Genomic DNA, 13,911 nt, shown 5'->3' on the forward strand with positions numbered 1-13,911 from the left:
ATCTAAGAATAAAATCCCTTATGAAGAATTTCTACATTTTGTTGTATTGATGGTTAAAGTATGTTTTCTCTTTTTCAAAAGTGAAGTGTGGCCGGGCGCGGTGGCTCAAGCCTGTAATCCCAGCACTTTGGGAGGCCGAGACGGGCGGATCACTAGGTCAGGAGATCGAGACCATCCTGGCTAACACGGTGAAACCCCGTCTCTACTAAAAAATACAAAAAACTAGCCGGGCGAGGTGGCGGGCGCCTGTAGTCCCAGCTACTCAGGAGGCTGAGACAGGAGAATGGTCTGAACCCGGGAGGCGGAGCTTGCAGTGAGCTGAGATCTGGCCACTGCACTCCAGCCTGGGCGACAGAGCGAGACTCCGTCTCAAAAAAAAAAAAAAAAAAAAAAAAAAAAAAGTGAAGTGTAAGGTATCTTTCTCAGTATAACATTAGTATTACATTTTCTGCTACAACCAGCATTGTTAGAGTTTATGCTATTTAGCACACAAAGTTTTCATTAACTTCTAGGAAGATGAGAAAGGAAAGTAAATTATTCTTTCCTTGCTAATTTAATGCTGGTGGGTTTTTCCTTTTAAATGAAATGCAATGATGAGTAACTTTTAATTAATTATTTTGGAAAATAGTTTTCCCAGAGTTAAGAGACACACAGGTCCTTATTATAGTTGATGCTAAACAGGACACAACTAATTCATTTTTTTCTCAGTGGCCTTAATTATTTAGTTAATCCTTTCTTCTATTCCTAAACTCACATTAGGAGGCCCACGTATAATGTAGAGGTAGCCCAAAGTGAAACAATGCCATAACTGATGTCCAAATTGTTCTGTACAGGATGGTGGATGTGTTTAGTAATAAATGATATGAAAAGGTCTTTTATTGACAAGCTGCCATGCGCTGTTTGCATTAGTGAATATGAGAAGATGATGGCTGCTACTCCTTCGTCCCCATGGTATTCAGCTCAGTGAGATAGCAGAAAACGCTTCAGTTTACTTAAAGCATTGATAACACCTCTAAATAATTAACTGAGGACTTCCTGTCTTCAATTACTTAATGCTTTTTTTAACATCTTGAGAGGATTATAAGCAATTTATGGATTTCACATGATGAGTGCATTCGCCACTATTCCCACAAAGCATTTACGGGATCATGTTTCTAAAGCTTTGAGGTAATTAAAAATAAGCATGGAGACAATGGGGCTGAGGCAAGGTGCTCCCTTTCCCTCCTGTCATTCCTAAGGACCTAGATTTCCAGGCTCTGGGACAACGAGTGCTACAGCTTTATTAGTGCTCTGTTGCTCAGGGAATGCCAAGCTTTTGGAAATGATGAGAAAACCAAAACATTTATCCTAGGGAGTTCAGGCAGCATTTCCATCAAACATTTAAGATGAAATAGAAAAGAAATGTGATTATTTTAGTTCATTCCATGAACTCAATAAAACAGTCATTCACACCATAAAATACTTCAGTACTACATTTGGTCAGTCAGCTAACCGTGGAACTGAATTTTCCTGGGCAGATGAGTAACATTATATAGATCTCAGGTTTCAGATTACCTAATTCCTAGCACCATTCCTGTCCCCAAAGAACTACATATAGGAGGCTCTGTACTTGGTAAGGTTTTGCTGAATGAGGACGTATTTCTTTATTCTACAAAGAAATCCCTATTTAGGGCTGTATTGGACGAGTGAAATACTCTCTAAATCTAATTAAAACAATATCCATAGAAATTAAAAACACAACACAACAAAACAAAAGTAGAACAGGGAGATTGGTCAAATGACTCCTAAAGACTTTTACCAGATTATGATTTTTACTGTTAAGTAAAAATTAAAATCATATTAAAAAACCTTAAACTATTTATTCCTATAATAGGATTTCTGGCACCAAGATATGTGTATGAAATCTACTCTGACATAAAAGTAGCCATTAAAAATGTCAATGAAAGGAAGAACTGGTAGGGTGAAGTTATTTAAAGAAAAATCTTTGCAATTATTTTATAATTAATGAGGCTATCAATCCTGTTGGTTTGAACATTACAATTGAATTTAGTCTGTTGGTGTATAAATGCTGATTTCTAAAAAATGCAAACCAATACAGTGGCAACAATTCAAAGCTGATGCTGGTTAAGTTGATAGGTACTACAAGAAGAAATTTCTTTAGCCTTATATCTCAAGTATTGTGAAACCTTTACTGGTACAGTCTTAATGTGCCTTAACTTGGTTTTCAAAACCCTGTAATTAACATCCCATTGCTTACTCCAAGTGATTCGTTTGATTTTTCACCACTGCATCCTGTACAGAGTTCTGCTTTCAGTTATTTATTTTCTTGTCAGTCTTCCCTATACGTGAGAGCATCTTAAGAGCAGCAGTCTTATTTTAGACCACTTAGTGTACTATCTGGAAAACTGCAAGCTGGCAATTCATTTTGGGGAGAATGAAATGATATTCTGATTTCCTTTCAGATAGAGGCAGTGAATGCCTTGGATATGCTGAGTAGGTCGGCTTTCTTCTTCATCTTTCAAATATGATTATTAAAAACATCTCTTACAAGGATGTGATGAGAGTCAGAGAATTCAAAATGCAAATGTTTCTTTAAATGATAAAGCACCACATAGAAGTAAGGTTTTATTATGTAAAACACCATTATTTCAATCACTTGTGATGATTTCCACTTCAAGTAAAATAAGATAAAAGAAATGAATTTGATCATTTAAATATGAGGGCTTTTTCCAACCCCATTATCTTTTTTTTTTTGAGACAAAGTCTCGTTCTGTTGCCCAGGCTGGAGTGCAGTGGTGCAATCTCAGCTCACTGCCACCTCTGCCGCCCAGGTTCAAGTGATTCTCCTGCCTCAGCCTCCTGAGTAGCTGGGATTACAGATGCACGCCACCACGCCCAACTAGTTTTTGTATTTTAGTAGAGACGAGGTTTTGCCATGTTGTCCAGGCTGGTCTCGAACTCCTGACCTCAGGTGATCTGGCTGCCTCGACGTCCCAAAGTGCTGAGATTACAGGCCATCGCACTCAGCCTCAATACTGTTATTAATTTAGTCCAGGATCTTGAGATAGGGAATACAATGTGCCAGTCCACGAGTTGTATTAAGCACTTTCTGCAGGTTTATGGCCCTTTTGGAAAAATACTGGAGATTTTGCCAGTGAATCCTTGCTTATGTGTTAGGGAATTGTGGAATTTAAGAGTGAAAACTGATGAATTTATTTTGCTACCCTGTGTAAGTATAACCTGTGTCTCTTCTTAGAAAACATCAGGCACATTTTTCCAAGGCCTTTCTGCACTTTTCTGCGAGTTTCATTATCTGTGCTATCAACACCCCCTGCAAAAAGTGCAGTTCAATGGAAGGAGGTCCATCCACTCAGGAAGCCTTGGAAGGAGGTGTCTGACAATGGGAAAAAAGGGAAAGTTTATACAATTTTGTCCATGGTCTTAGAATTTAAATTTAACAGGGTTGTTCGGGATGATTCAGTAGACTCGAGTAATGAATAAATGACTTAACTTCTCAAAGTATTCTTTTCTGTAAAATGAAGGTAGTAAATTCACTCTACATCTTAGGTTGGTGATGGAGAATCAAATTGCATAGTAGTGCATGCAAAGTGCTTAGGACAGCATCTGGTACATACTAAATTCATTTCTTTCCCCAACATTTATTTAGCTCCTATTACTGTGTTCAGGACTATAAGTGCTAGAGGTACAACACTGAACAAGTAGATAAGGTTCCTCCTCTTTTGAAGCCTATGTTCAAGTGTGGAGAGGCATAAAAAGACAAAAAACAAACACTAAAATATCAGGCAGTGAGAGGTCTATGGTGAAAATAAAACAAAGTGATGTGGCGTGTTAGAGAAGCTATTCAACCAAGTGAGTCAGAAAATGATTCTCTTCCCTTCAGAAGTGGCATTTAAGCTAAAACCTGTTAATTATTATCATAATCACTACTAGCAATTACCTAACATATCATTGTACTGTACTAATAGTATATTACTAAAGCTAATGATAATAAACATTATAATAAATTTAAAAAACACAATTGCTATTAATTAACATTCCTAATACTAACAAACTGTCACAATGACTCCACTGTCAACTAGTCCTGTGTATTAACTATCCACTTGATAGACAAATGTTAACCTCTGGCTGATTTTCCCCTGTCTTCCAGTATATTCTTGGCTATCCTAGTCCCCTTGTCTATGAATATATCCTTGGGGAATGAAAATGCATCTTACTGTTTGTTTGAAAAAAAAAAAAAGTTAATACTGATGCAAAAACCCTTCACATAATGCATATCAAGGCCAAATATAAATTATTTCTGAAGTTATCTGCTGTTGTGGCGTATTGCTGCCAGTGTGGGCTCTTCTATTAGCATGGATAAGTGGGACCTGACCATATGTCAAGAGAACACGTCCTTTCGAAGTGACCTCATATATCAAACACACACCCCTGGGATGCTCTGCCCCCCTAACCACAATGACAGACTCCTCCAGTAGGATTTTCTTTTTTTGTTTTGTTTTTTCACCTGTGACCGTATGCTGTCTCCTGTCAGTGGTGTCAGTGTGGATGAGACCTTTCCCAGCCTGGCTGATCTGGTACTCTTTAATGACACCGTTTGGTTTCTCAGGGGCACTCCAGCTCAGATGCAGAGCCTCTGCACTTTGGGCTGTGATTCTTGGTGGCAGGATGCTCTCCGGAACTCCTTGGGTAGTAGCTGCAACTACCTGAAGACATAGGAATTAAGCAGCAATTTATTGTAATAGTACACTAGCTATCCTGATCAATGAGAATGTCACTTTTGTTTTAAAATGTTGTTGTCTGGCCTGGCATATCATTAGCAGGGGTTTGGAGAAGCAGTCCCCTTTTTTCCATTTTTTTTCCCCTCCCATCCTATTTAAACAATGAAATCTGACCTTGAATATATTACATAAGTCTCACAGTACCATTTATCACAACAGGTTCAACAACAATTTTGATGGCAGAGTGCAGCCCTCAGTGTTTAAACAAGTAAAATCTGGCTGGCAGACTGTCTTACTAGAGAACTCTTGATAACTCTCTTCCATATGGCCCATCAGTGTCTTTGCATTTTAACAGCCTGATTTCGTACATTTTAAGCACCAGTAAATATGGAGCAAAACCCACATCTGAACTTGCTTGCATATAACATGCTCTGAACAGAATAAATGGGCAGACATTTCAGTACTCTTCTCATGATACCTAGGATGACTTTACAGTGTCTGCACCAACTTTCTAAATAAAGAAACAAGTGAGAAGAAAAAAATAAATAAATAAAGCAACTATTTAGTCAATATTGTCAAAACATAGTTTTGGACACAAATTGGCTATCTTTTTTCACAGAGTTAATTTTTTTCACTTCGTAAACAATTGCTTTGCATGTAGCAGGCATGAGTTGTGCCTATGTAAAAAGCATGGAATTGTTCTAGGACTAATAACTTTGGATTGGGCCAATCAGCTGCCATCTATCTAAATGGTGGCTCACTCAGAAAGGTTTCTAGAGGTCTGTTGAACAAAATGTTGCATTCTTGCACTGTGGCTGAGCAGTGTGACTGAATGCTTCATTTGGATGGCTCTTGCACAGTGTGCAAAGATGTTGTTCTTCTAAAGTTTCAAGCATATGAAAAGAATCAGAGCTACTCTGTGTAAGTTTGTTTCCTCCTGGGCTTCCCTTATCAAGGTTGGCTTCTGTGAAATGTCCCTTTCTTTAGTTTGCTCCTACATTGTTTGATTGTTTATTTCCAGTCTTCTTTGTGAGCTTTTCTTCCTTTTTCATTTGATAGCATTCCCCAGTGCTCATCATCCACGGTATTCCGTATTTGTGTCTCTCTAGTCTCCTTCCATGTCCATATTTATACTCATTACTTCAACTTCCCACAGAGATCTTTCTAGAAACTTCTGTCACTTCTCAATCTGGTTTCTGACTAGATATTTTCACATGAAGTGCCAAGTACTATCTGCTTCCACCACTCTGCTATCTGATCCTTCTCTTTAAATATATTTTTTACGAAACTTAACAAAACAGAATCTTATTCTTTTACCTTTAACATTTTTCTCTTTTTTAAAAATTTTCTTGCAGAATAACACCATGATCCACAAATTACTCAAGCAGATATTTGAAAATATCCATGATTCTTTCCTTTTATTTCTGTAAATATAGTTGAGTACCAAGTTCTGTAGATTCTATCCCCCACGTCTGTTGTATCTTTCTGTATTCTCGGTTCTGACCTCTGCTGCCTGAATTCAGGTCTTCATTATTTCTTGACAAGGCTATAGCAGAAGCCTTGGAACAATTCATTTTCCGTGCCAGGGTTTTTTGCCCTTGTCTTCATTTTTCAAAATCAGGCAATTTTTGTTCATATCATATTTAAATAGAAATTTTCTTTAACTGAATAATGATTTGGACATTTTTATAGATTTATAGATGACCTAAAATTGGTTGGTAAGGAAAGGATGTGGAAGAAAAGGTGGTACTGCTTCAAGATTTCACTTGTTTTTCATTAACACAAGATTGATATTTGGATAAATCTCCCTTGCAATGATCTCTCCTTCCAGGCCTAGGTATTAGCACTCAGTTAAGGGGACACATGAACACCCTGGTTAACACTATGTTCACATAATCTTCACGCTGAACCCCTTTGCCCAGAGTTTAGGCCAACTCCTGTTACCTTGCTACTGGTGGCACAGCCAGCAACCGTGCAAGCTTTCAGCTGATATGAATATTCCTGAAATGGTTGAATTCCCTCTTTATCAGAGAAACTCAATGATGTTCCCCGAAAGCGTTCAATTCCATTTCGAAGAAGAATGTAGTAAATAACAGGACCTAAAAGAAGTAGAAAAATGACTGCATTTGAATGTCGTATCATTTTAACTATTTGCAAACAACTTACAAGTCTTAGTGTTCGAATGAAATGCAATACTATAGCTTTATTTAATTTTAATTTCCTATTATATTGCTATCTCAAGCAGTTCCTAATTATACTATTATAGAAGAGAGGGATTCTTGACATAGATGATCAAAGAATCATTTATGTTTATTTCCTTTCACTATGAAACAAATTTACTTTCAATATTAAAACTCTTTTGCCTTCTCTGAATATGCCTTGCTTATTTGAAAGCAGCTCAGTTATATTCTGGGATTCAAGGAACTTTTACTTCTATTTTATTCATTTATTTAAGCTAAAAATTTACGAGAGCTACACCACAAAGTGAGTGATTAGTCGGCACATATTTAAAGTTCCCTTTGTCAGAACATAGTTTTCTAGTGGTTAGATGCATAGGGCAATTACATGTAGATTATACTCATTTTGATTTTCTTATTAATTTATGGGATTTTTGTCATTTGTATTTTAAAGGTAGCTCAATACCATTTGATTGTATAGGTTTTCTCCAGTTTACGACAATTGTATCTTCCAGATTGTCTATTTTGGTCCATGTAGGGGGACTCACTCCTTGAGGCACATCTTCTTTTGTTCTGGCTCTCACAGCTTGGCTCAGTCCTCGCCCATAGCTGTTCCATGCAGAAATCCTGTACTCATATATCATGTAGGGCTTGAGGTTCACAACTGGAAAGAGAAAAAATAGACAGGCAGGTTTCTCTTATTTTCATTTTTTAACCATCATACTAAAAGTGAATATCAAAAACTTCAGACATTTAAAAAATTTGTTTTAATGCTCTAAACCCTTTGTATATAAATAAAACTCTAATATCTTTATTTTCTAAATATAAGTAACACTTAAAGTGTTTATTAGATTCAGGGATACGGAATTATACAGAATGGAATTCCCCGTTTCTGAGCAGAAGGAGGGATATATTAAATAAATGAAAAATAAAAGCCCCGGAATAAAGTATAAGAAGATTTAATGCTTCACAAATTCATGTACTTTTGATTCCTACATGAGACAGGCTTGCCAACATTCTTTTATAGTTTTAGTATCATAGAACTTATAAATTATTACTTTCTATTACTTTGCTAATATTACTTAAACATTTTAAAATCATATGGATTATAATGTTATTACAACACACAGGATTTGAAACTTAGTTTATCATGGTACCATGTCAGTGAATAAAAATGAGAGCATACTCTGCTATCTAGTTCCTTCCCTCTTCCACAAAAGCCAGAATTGAAAACCAAAATACCAAACAACCAACTTTACTAAAACAATAAAACCAAGCCTGCTGAGCCTTCCAAACTGGCAAAAATTGTATCCGATGAACACTCATGTGATTCAGTGGTGTCCCCAAAGTCTTAGTTCCATTTAAGCTTTAATAACTTCGGAAATACCAATGCTACATGTTTCCCCAAAAAAACTTACTTGAAAGTTTAATTATTTAAATTTATTTTCCATGTCTCTAATTTGATGAATTTGGAGTATGTATGTATTTTTGTATGGTAGCTTCTGGATGACTCTTTCTCAGATTGAGCATCAGAAAAGGAGGCCTTCTTCCTTGGCTGCGTGGTCAGCTGCTCATCTCCATTGGACATGGAGTTAATTCTCAGTCCCTATGCTTGGATTAATTGGGTCACATTCCCCTTATATACATCTCCTTACAATAAACCCTTCCCCGCCCACTGTATAGAATTAATATGAAAATAAAATGCAATAAATTATGGGGCAGAACTTCATAAAATGCAGATTTCTCTGCAAATATAAAGCATTATCTTTCTTTTCCATTTTCTCTGCTCAAAGGGTATCTGCCACTTGTTGCCTGTGATGGCTACCATGGCTCCCCAGTTCTCCCTTCCATCCTGGTCAGAGGGCTCCTAATTAGAAAATCACATTTGCCAGTTTTCTTTGTAGCTCGTAGTGGTCACATGACTCAGATCTCAATACTTGAAGGAGTGTAGAAAGACATGGGCAACTTCCGCATCATTTTTTAAAGAGAAAAATCACATACCTTTGGTTGCCATTCTGGATTCTGGATCCCTGAATGACCTTGTGCAATTCAGTTGCCTAGACCTTCTACCTACCCTCAGCTGGTCAATATGTTTTACATTTCTGCTACAGCAAATTAAACTACTCATTGGTAATGACTGTAATTCTGTATCCTAAAGCCCACATCATCATTTCAAATCTCATTTGCTGCTTCCTTCTTTCTTCATATAAGGCTCAAATCCCAGTGAAAATTATTGTTTGTCATCATAGCTGCTAGTCCTAATGCAGTGACTAGTTATTAGTATGCATTTAATAAATACTTTTTGATAAATAAATGATTGCATGAACGAATAAATTTTTGTCAGCACTGGTATTGTCAGCTTTCAAGTGTAAGTTTCGAAAAGAGTCTGACTTAGTCTAAATTGTTCTCAATGGAATTATCATAGCACCACTTGTGTACTGAACATCTTTCACGAAAAAGAACAGTTTGTTGTTTTTGATATTCCATTTACAGTATTTTCTGCAGGCAAAGCAATCTGAAATAAGGATTTTAAAAGCCCTCATACCATTATATCAGTAGGTGGAAACATCTATTCACTTCTGGAGAGGGCTATTGCAAGTATGTATTAAAAGCCCTTCAAAATCTTGATCTTGATTACAAGGGGGCAGATAAAAGTAGAGAACTCTCTTAGATGGAAACTCAATAATTTTAAAATGAAAGTCCATGACTTAAATCTATAACTGGGACTGGGAACATAATAGAAGGTTGGACAAATTGTCCTCTATCTAAGGCCTTTCCTAATTAAATTCATTCCAAGAAGTTTTTTTGCTTGTATAGTGTTCTAAATCCAAATAACGAAGTAAAGGTAAACAAAAATGCCCTATTCATAAGGATGTTTCAATCTAATAGAAGAGTTGGAACAAGTGTTCAAATCCATATGACACATGAGAAAGCTAGTGAGCTTTGTGAACAATGCGCCATAGCAGCACAGGGACTGCCAACTGAGGACATGAATCTTGACCTAAGCCTTGAGTAGGATGATAAATGAGGACATTTCAGGTGGAAGAACAGCTCAAAGTGCATTTGGAGCACTCTTAAAGGAGCTCCTATACCACTTGGAGTCTTCAAAATCTGTCCCTTTTGAAGATGGCATTATTTGAATATGTTTCTTTCTCATGGAGAGTTACTTTTACAGATCTGAGCCTCAGTTTCCCCATGTGTTAAATGATCATATTTATATGATTGCTTTGTGGGTAACTGAGATAAGGTTTTAAAGTACTTAGTATAACATTGAGACTAAATAATGTTCAATCAACCTTATCTCTGTTCCTTTCTTCCCTTCTTAATCTTCTTTCTTTTATCTCAGTAGCCTACCTTACTTTCTGCACTCTTGAGGTTAGCCATTATCGCCCCTTGGTTGAGTAAAGCAGAATGATGATTCATGATAGAATGGAGCAATGTTTTGCTTGTTTATGTAACCTTAGCTTGCTCAAATTATGTCACTTAAATGGATTCTATTTAATCAAGATGATAGATGATACACACACATGCGCGCACACACACACGCGCGCGCACACACACACACACTTGACTTTTCAAAAAACAAGAACACATTTTGTAGGGACTTAAGTAAATGGATGAATAACACAAATTTAATTGATGGCAGAACTATTTTAGAGATAATTCTAAACTTAACAGTGTTTCTCACAATGCTCAGCCAAAACTAAGAACCACCATTTTGGACTAATTCAGCAGAGTCAAGATGGTATGTAGAAATTAATATTTACAAAAACTGCAAAGGTTATTGTTTTCAAGATGACCAGCCATCTTGGAGAAACGTCATGCTTGGGTTTACCTCGTCCTCAGAATAGCACTGTTAGATTTTATTATTAATCAGACAGGTCCATCCTTCTTTCTGCTTGAGAGTATAGCAATATTCATTCAATACATTTAGTGAAAGCTGCATTGTAGCTTTTGAAAAAGAAAACTGGGTTTATTGTGAATTAACTGGATATAGCAGTAAAGGTCACAGATATCTCCACAGATTTACCTTAATATGGAATACAACCTTGTTTAAAGTTAGACTTTAACACATTTTAAACTACTGACTTTGAATACATCCAGATTATGCCTTTAATTACCTTGTAACTAGCTGGCTTCAAAGTATGATGGAATGTATTGATACCAGTTTAAGGATAGTTGATGTCAGAGTGAAATAAAGTTGCATTTTCAGCGGCTTCTCACTAACCCCATTAAGCCATGGGCAGACAGCTTGTTTTCTGTTACCTGTGTAAGAGTACGTGTTTGCACTCCCTGTATGAATGGTTTCTTCGGCAGATGAACACATTTCTTCAATTGATGCCTTCCCTGTGGAATTGTGAGACCCTCTTATCACAGTGCAAATGTGGCTGGTAAAGTTGAAGTCACACTTGCCACAATGTGCTGTGGCTTCCACAGATGCTGGGCAGAGGGTCCTGCAGTCTTTGGTTTCCTGAATCAAGTGGCAGGGGTGAGAAGAGAGAGAGAGGAGTATTTAAAAATTTCATTTAGACGTACATAGGGTAGGCTTTTATGACTTTCAAATGAATTTTTTCCTCCACTTGATGAATGAATATTTCAAAATTTATAAAAAGAAATGAAGGCAGTTTGTATACTAGAAAGAAAAATGACTTTGAAACGACACAGATTGGGATTAAAATTTCAGTTTTGCAACTTCCCAGCTCTGTAACCTTGAGGAAGTCACGTATGTTCTCAAAACCTCGGCTTCTTCAGTGGGAAAAATGGAGACAAAATTTACACCAAGGTTTGTTGTGTGACTCAAATGAGATAACACCGATAAGTCTTTAAACTTAGTATTCACACTACAAATATTTCATTTTTGCTATTTGATACTTTCCTACGGAATTTTAGAGAAAATAAAGAACTGATATTTGAGAATCTACATTTCCTGTGTTGTTGGAAAAGTTAGTCCCATTAGAAGTACTACTGATCCAAGTTTTAAAAAATACAAATGTTTCATGAACTGTCATTATAATTATAATTATTTATGCTTATAAACATTTTCTCTGACAAATTTCCAGACTTTTTATGATTTTTTATAACTACCACTTTGTTTTAACCCAAGGAAATTACATACTTAACCAACCCAAATTACAGGAGCTATAAATAAGGTAATAGTTTTATAATGTGGAGATCTACTTTGCCTTTCCTTTACATAAGTAGCATAATGTATTTAGAATACTGTTTGCTATTAAAATTGATCTCCATTCAACCTCTCTCTTACATAAAATAAGTTGAATTATTCTTACCAAGTTGGTCAAAATAATAAATTCAAAAATATGTAGTGGGTCTGGGTGCAGTGGCTCACGCCTATAATCCCAGCACTTTGGGAGGCTGAGGTGGGTGGATCACTTGAGGTCAGGAGTGTGAGATCAGCCTGGCCAACATGGCAAAATCCTGTCACTACCCCAAAAACAAAAATTAGCTGGGTATGGTGGCATGCACCTGTAATCCCAGCTACTTGGCAGGTTGAGGGAGGAGAATCACTTGAATCCAGGAGGCAGAGGTTGCAGTGAGCCAAGATGACACTATAAAAATGGAACCCCACTATACACATGTGTGTGTGCTTGTGTGTGTGTATATATATACACACATACACACATATATATATTCTCTAAAAGCCCAACTAAATGACAGTAAAATAATGGTTTACATGTTGAAAGTCTAAGAAAAAAGGAAGGAAAATAATACACACAAGACAGTGCATACCTTTTTGGAAGCTGGAAAGTAGATGAATGTGGCAGAGACAATGCAATGTGCTCAGTGATGTCTGTCTCCCTTTTCTCTCTGGGAACATGGGATGTTGAAACCTGGCTGCAGTAGGAGAAGCCACCTGACTAGATATGTCTGTGTGACTAGTGCATAGAAAGGATGTACTCTATATCCAGGTATGAACTGCCTGTGTGCAATTGTCCCCTCTTGCGCCCTTTCCACTATGATCCAAGGGCTGCGTGTGAAGCATCACAAGATGGAATGGGCTTCGGTTCTAGAGATGTTACTTGGAAGACAACTGCCTAACTCATAATGAATTGCAATGTAAAAAATTTAAAAATAAACAAATTTGCTAAGACAGTAGATCCTAAATGCTCTCATCACAAAAAAGGAAAACAAAATGCAAAATGCAAAAAGAAACCATCCTAGCTTCCACATAGAGGTTCACTGTCATGAAATTTTAGTGGAGCAGGATAAAGAGAACATCTTCAAGAGCTTTCATAGGAAAAGAAACATGGTTACCAACAAAGAGATAGGAATCTACATATCAGTGGAAGCTTAAAACATGCAGAAATGCCTCAAAATTCTGAGTAGACATAATTTTTAACCTGGAATTGTATATCCAACCAAACTATCAATCCTGTTGGAGGGTAAAATAATAGTATTTTTATACATTAAGCTCTCAAAAAATTTACCCTCTATACATCTATATACAAGAAGATAATTCTCCAAATGGAATGAAACTTGGAATCCAAAAACAAAAACAAAAACAAACAGGAAAAAACAAAAACAAAAACAAAACAAAACAAACAAACAAACAAAAAACAGGGGAAACAACACAGGAAAGAGGTAAAAGGAATTCCTGAGTTGATAGCTTAGGGAAGACCTAATGGGCCAGCTATGTAAAAATCCCATGGTGATTCATTTCACATTGGAACAGGATATAAATGTCTCCAAGTGGTAGGTCTTCAGAAAACAAAATAAAACCTACAGACTGAACATTATTATGTAAAACACACTACTTGATTCAGCATGGAGAAATATTGTCCTTATTATAATAATTTAACCAACCTTATGTATTATATTAATATTAATCATTCATTGATACAAAGTGCTTGCAGGGCTTCCAACAATCTCATGAGTTATTTTACATCCCAAAGTGTACAAAGTATATGTGGTCCACACAATTACTGTGTAGTTGCCTCATTGAACAAGTGACCTTCCACTGTCTGTGACCAAGACAC

At 36.6% G+C, this 13,911-nt stretch overlaps 1 protein-coding gene across 1 annotated transcript in view; it reads right to left on the bottom strand.

The window, feature by feature from the left end:
• USH2A (usherin) overlaps window positions 1-13,911 on the bottom strand; it is a 797,990-nt gene that overhangs the window by 147,346 nt on the left and 636,733 nt on the right. Inside the window, exons 51-54 of the mRNA XM_015116260.3 lie at window positions 11,183-11,387; window positions 7,383-7,580; window positions 6,684-6,838; window positions 4,526-4,724 (exon numbers count right to left, since the gene is read on the bottom strand). Of these exons, the coding sequence (XP_014971746.3) occupies window positions 4,526-4,724; window positions 6,684-6,838; window positions 7,383-7,580; window positions 11,183-11,387 (757 nt within the window). The remainder of the gene's footprint in view (window positions 1-4,525; window positions 4,725-6,683; window positions 6,839-7,382; window positions 7,581-11,182; window positions 11,388-13,911) is intronic.

Source organism: Macaca mulatta, chromosome 1, assembly GCF_049350105.2.
Source record: "Macaca mulatta isolate MMU2019108-1 chromosome 1, T2T-MMU8v2.0, whole genome shotgun sequence".
In the NCBI taxonomy this organism is placed as follows: domain Eukaryota; kingdom Metazoa; phylum Chordata; class Mammalia; order Primates; family Cercopithecidae; genus Macaca; species Macaca mulatta.